The sequence below is a fragment of the Colobus angolensis genome, unplaced genomic scaffold (assembly GCF_000951035.1).
Source record: "Colobus angolensis palliatus isolate OR3802 unplaced genomic scaffold, Cang.pa_1.0 Scaffold292, whole genome shotgun sequence".
Lineage (NCBI taxonomy): Eukaryota > Metazoa > Chordata > Mammalia > Primates > Cercopithecidae > Colobus > Colobus angolensis.
The window spans coordinates 3704120-3710135 of NW_012116177.1; the positions used below are offsets into that span (position 1 = coordinate 3704120).

Below are 6016 nucleotides of genomic sequence, written 5' to 3' on the forward strand. Positions count from 1 at the left end.
GTGTTAGCCAGGATGGTCTCGATCTCCTGACCTCATGATCCAGCCACCTCAACCTCCCAAAATGCTGGGATTACAGTTGTGAGCCACCGCGCCCGGCCATTGCTGACCTCTATTCTAAGCGGTCTGTGTATTGGTTGTTAACCAATGGTTTTTAAAATTTTTTTGACTTGGTCAAGCACAGTGGCTCACACCTGAAGTCCCCGCACTTTTGGAGGCCGAGTTGGGTGGATTGCTTGAGTCCAGGAGTTCAAGAATGGCCTGGGCAACATGGCAAAACCCCATCTCTACTAAAATTACAAAAATTAGCTGGGAGTGGTGGTGTTAACCTTTAGTTCCAACTACTCCAGAGGCTGAAGTAAGAATGATGTGAGCCCAGGAAGTTGAGGCTACAGTGGGCCAAAAGTGTGCTACTTCCCTCCAGCCTGGGTGACAGAGTTAGACTCTGTCTCAAAAAAAATATATAAATGTATGTGTATATATATATGTATGTGTACATATATGTATGTATTGTGTATGTGTGTATATATATGTGTTTTGGGCTTAAAACTTTTATTTATTTATTTTTAGAGGTGGGATTTCAGTCTGTCACCCAGGCTGGAATGCAGTGGTGCAAACACAGCTCACTGCAGCCTTGACCTCCTGGGTTCAAATGATCCTCCAGCCTCACCCTCCTGAGTAGCTGAGACCACAGACGTGCATCACCACGCCCAGATAATTTTTTTTTTTAATCTTTGTAGAGACAGGGTCGTATTATATTGCCCCAGCTGGTCTCAAACTCCAGAGCTCGTGTGATCCTCCTCTCTCGGCCTCCCAAAGTGCCAGGATTATAGGCATGAGCCACCATGCCCTGCCTAAAAAATTTTAATTTTTTACAAAAATTAGCAGGGCATGGTGGTGCGCACCTGTAGTCCCAGCTATTCAGGAAGCTGAGGCAGGAGAATGCTTGAACCCAGGAGGCAGGGGTTGCAGTGAGCTGAGATCACGTCACTGCACTCCAACCTGGGTGACAGAGTGACATTCCGTCTCAAAAAAAAAGAAAAGAAAAAAAATTATTTTTGGACGTTGTTTCAAACTCACAGAAAAGTGGAGAGTTCTTTATATCCTTCCGCTAGATTCCCTAAATGTTAACCTTTTACCACGTTTGCTTTATTCTTCTGTTTTTATGGGAGTGGGGCACAGTACCCTTTGAGAGTAAGTTGCGGGAATTATGGCCCTTTCCCTCTAAAAACTATATATTTCCTAAAACCAATAACATTGTTCGAAATAACTGGAGTTAGAAAATTGACATTGATACTATATTACCTCATGTGTAGATCTTATTGGGTTCTGCTTCTCCCAGCAGTGTTCTTTGTAGTTAAAAAGAAAGAAAGAAAGAAAAAGACCTGCATCCTGTGCTTCATGCAGTGATGTATCTCCAGACTTCTCTAATCTTAAACAGCTCTTTAGTCTCTTTATGCTTCATAATACTGACATATTTGAGGAGGTACAGGCCAATAGTAGTGTCCCTTATTTCAGGTTTGATGTTTTAAGTGTGACTAACAGCTCTTGTGTCACTTTGTTTAAATTGCAGTTTGTTTTTGTTGGGGATTGATTTTTTTTTCCACCTTAGAGCTATTTATTTTTAAATCTTTGATATTTTTGTATTGAAACATTGCCACAAAGTTGGAGACAATCTTGTTCTTACTTAATGAGCTGAATTTATATGGGTTTATTACAATTTCATGTATGTGTTGCTTTATAGGATCTTTTTGGTATTTTGCGCATAAAGATAACCATATTCCAGAACAGTTATCTTTTTGATCTAACTCTTCATGAACTTATAAAATAATGATAATACGGAAACCTCCATCGTATGTTCCTCCTTAGACATTACTTTAAAAAGTTACCAGAGGCTAGGCATGGTGACTCAGGCCTGTAATCCTGTCACTTTGGGAGGCTGAGGTGGGAGGATCACCTGAGGTCACCAGTTTGAGACCAGCCTGACCAATATGGGGTAACCCCATCTCTACTAAAAATAGAAAAATTAACTACGTGTGGTGACACGCACCTGTAATCCCAGCTACTCGGGAGGCTGAGGCACAAGAATTTTGAATCCAGGAGGCAGGGGCTGCAGTGATCCAAGATTGTACCACAGCACTCCAGCCTAGTGACAGAGTGAGACTCCATCTAGAAAAAAAAAAAAAAGTCACCAGATGTTAAAAGATTTTATTTTTGTGACTACTAAGGTAGTCACAAAATGATTAAAACATTTTTTAAAGTATTTAAAAATTTTTTTACTTGGAATTTCTTGCTATTTTTGTAAGTCTGGTAAGTGGTTTCTTCAGTTTACCCTGAAGATTTATTTTATTCCTCTTTAGTAGGATCAGTTCCTTTTTCTTAGGTGTCTTATTGTGGATTTGTAAAACAATACTTTACCTCAATTTATTTCAGGATGTTCAAGATCCTTCAGTATTTGTAACTTTCCCTTTGGAAGAAGATGAAACTGTATCTTTAGTTGCTTGGACAACCACTCCCTGGACTCTACCTAGTAACCTTGCTGTCTGTGTTAATCCAGAAATGCAATATGTGAAGATTAAAGGTAAGTGGGAGGCTAGTTACTTATGATTAATATGGATAAGATAATTTTATAATTTGGAAAATATGAAAGCTTACCTTTCTTTTTGCATGAAGAATAGAATTATTTGAAGAGAAGCTGACTTAGAAAAATAACCTTAAACATTTGTTTTCATTTCTAATTGAAAACTAACACAACAATCAAAATAGTACAGAGATGTAAAAAGTAGAACATAAAATTTTCTTATAATTTCCAGTTTATAGTATGTTTTTCCACACCATGCCCCTGTGACAGATGAAGAATCTAAGATTCAGCGATGTGGCATCACGTCGTTACTAGTAATTGGTACCAGAACTTGAGAACTTTTTGCCTTTCAGATGTCCCCTGGTAGAGAGTTACCAGTCTCAACAAGGGCCTTTCCGAGATTTAAAAAGAAGTTTGGTACTTTGTGAACAAATATACCTTCAGGTTTGGATAGTTCTGTGGCGGTAAAAGAAAAAGAGAAAAACTCATTGTCAGGAAAAAAGGTATGGCGCAGCTGCTGTGGAAAACAGTGACATTTCTTCAGAAAGCTGAATGGAATTAACACTGTGGCCCAACAATTTCACTTCTGGGTGTTTTCCTCAAAGCATTGAAAGCAGTCTTGAATAGTTACTTGGACACCCATGTTCAAAGTAGCATTATTCTTGATAGTCAAAAGATAGAAGCAACCCAAGTGTCTCTCATTGGATAAATGAATAAACCGAATAGGGTATTTACATACGATGGAATATTATTCAGCCTAAAAAAGGAAGGGAATTCTGATACAGGCTATGCCTTGGATGAACCTGGAGGATATTATGCTAATTAAAATGAGCCAGTCACCAAAAGACAGATACTGCATGATGAGGTATTGAGAAGTGAAATTCAGAGAGCAAAGACTAGTAGAATGGTGGTTGACAGGCTGATAGGGAAGGGGGAGTTACCGTTTAATGAGTACCGAGTTTCAGTATAGGAAAATGAAAAGGTTTGGGGTATTGATAATAGTAATGATTACACAACATGCATGGTAGATGTATTTAATGCTGTGTAAGAATGGTTACCATGTTTTTTTAAATAGTTGTATTAAAACAGTCAACTTAATTGAACAATAGCTTGTGCTGATAAGGGAAAAATATTGAGAAAGGAATGGGAAAAGATTGGGTATCAGAAAAAAGGTACAGAGGGAGTTTTTTATTTGTTCTTTCCTGGGAGCAAATAGGACTAAGAGTTGACCTGCTGGAAGGAGCTATTGGCCACAAAGAGACCTGGCTTAGGTGTCTGCAGCTGCTTCTCTGGAGCAAGGACAGTCCCATCTGCACAATTTCTCTGTGTCACTGGTGGGTCACTGGCTATTCTATAGTGAGCTTGACAATCTCAGCAGCCATCTGACTGAGATCTCAAGACACATCACCCATCTACCTGTGTATAACTCTTGTGCTTGACAGGCTTTGTATCTGAGCTTTATCAGAAAATGTGGGCTCCACTTACAATGAAGTTCCTGTGAGGTCAGAGCTAGGGCGTGGCAGCCTTATTTGTAGTAGTTTTTCAATTAATTGCAAAGGCTTTTGCAATGACCCATAGATACTTATAGTGAACTAAATATATGACATAGGCTATAGTGAATCTCAGATATGTAATATCATAACTTACGAGTGAGAGTTTAAATCGGCCTATATTTTCAGTATCAGAGTTTTAATTGTTCATACATTTGCTCCAGCTTTTCTTTTCCTAGGCTGCCCCAGGTATCCTCCAGAAACACTTACAATAAGGGTACACAGATACATCGAGGACATTCGTTATCCCAGTATTCATAGTAGTGAAAATTTGAAAACAATTTAAGTGTCTGTCAACTTGTTAGAAATAACTCATATCTCTATAAAATGGAATCCTATAGAGCTCTTCAAAAGAATGAGAAAAGTCTGTATGTGCTGATACATGGAAGGATGTTGACAGTTTATTAAGTGAAAAGCTGCAAAACCAGATAGAATATTACCTCAATTAAAAAAATAAAAAGAACTTACACATTTACATATATGTTTGATAGTATATACATAGAAAAATATCTGGATCAATAGATACCCAAATGAGAATGTCTGAGAGAGGATGATAATATGTGGCACTTACTTTGTGAGCTACTTTGTCAATGTTATTTTTAAACATTGATATGTTTACCCTATGAAGGAAAAAATAACAATTTACTTAAAATGGATATCTGAGCAATAAATAATAACTGCCGACTGCCTATGTGCATTTGATGTTTTTGTCATTTTCATGTTTGGGAAGCAGTATACCGTAGTGTTCTTTGCAGTATTTCTCTGTGAGTACTGGGCACACCAGAGGCACATGGTACAGGAGCTTCTCAGGAAAAAAGTATGCTTGATGCATGTCTTTAGAATCAGCCAAATTCAGAATATAACCCAAGTCCACATTTTTCCTTTTTCTCATAGATGTTGCCAGAGGAAAATTATTCATTTTAATGGAAGCCAGATTGTCAGCCCTTTATAAATTGGAGAGTGACTATGAGATCCTTGAAAGGTGAATATTCCAATAGTTGCTCTGTGTGTGTGTGTGTGTGTATGTGTCTGTGTGTGTGTCTTTAGTTTTAAAAAGAGAGAAGCTTTATTATCCAAAAGCTTGCATTATTCACATTTAGTTTTAAGTACTAACACTAATACTTTGCAGTCACACATTACAGCATTAATGGCTAGGGCTAAGAAGCCAGTAAACCAGAGGGGAGTGGTAGCTTGATGTGGCTGTAGCCTCATCTTTGATTTTAATCTAATTGTGAGTTTACCTTTCTCCTTTTCTAGATTTCCTGGTTCCTATCTTAAAGGCAAGAAGTACAGGCCCCTGTTTGACTATTTCACGAAGGTAAGCTTAGGGACCACTGCTGTGGGGGCTCTCCACAATCTGATTATTTGATAGCTGGAGTGTTGTGATAAGTGGAATTGACATTGCTTTTATGAGTGTACTTGAATCCAGAAAGTCTGCTTTAGTGCCAACAAAATTAAATTATTTGTGTTGCTTTTTTGTTTTAGAGGATTTTTTTTTTTTTTTAAACAGAGTCTCCTCTGTCCCTCTGTCCCCCAGGCTGGAGTGCAGTGGCACGATTATGGCTCACTGCAACCTTGACCTCTTGGGCTCCAGTGATTCCCCTGCCCATCTCAAGTAGCTGGGACTACTGGCACACGCCACCACACCTGGCTAAGTTCTTAATTTTTTCTAGAGACAGACTCTCGCTATGTTGCCCAGGCTGGTCTTGAACTCCTGGGATTATAAGCGTGAGCTACTGTGCCTGACTGGGATTTTTTGTTGTTGTTGTTTTTGAGACAGTCTTGCTCTGTCATCCAGGCTGGAGTGCAATGGCGCGATCTTGTCTCACTGCAACCTCTGTCCCCCAGGTTCAAGCGATTCTCCTGCCTCAGCCTCCCAAGCAGCTGG

General features: G+C 39.0%; 1 protein-coding gene across 1 annotated transcript in view; it reads left to right on the forward strand.

Annotated features, from left to right (window-relative positions):
- Positions 1 to 6016, forward strand: part of LOC105516862 (isoleucine--tRNA ligase, cytoplasmic-like) — a 77764-nt gene that overhangs the window by 15602 nt on the left and 56146 nt on the right. Inside the window, exons 6-8 of the mRNA XM_011949209.1 lie at positions 2431 to 2578; positions 5023 to 5110; positions 5386 to 5446. Of these exons, the coding sequence (XP_011804599.1) occupies positions 2431 to 2578; positions 5023 to 5110; positions 5386 to 5446 (297 nt within the window). The remainder of the gene's footprint in view (positions 1 to 2430; positions 2579 to 5022; positions 5111 to 5385; positions 5447 to 6016) is intronic.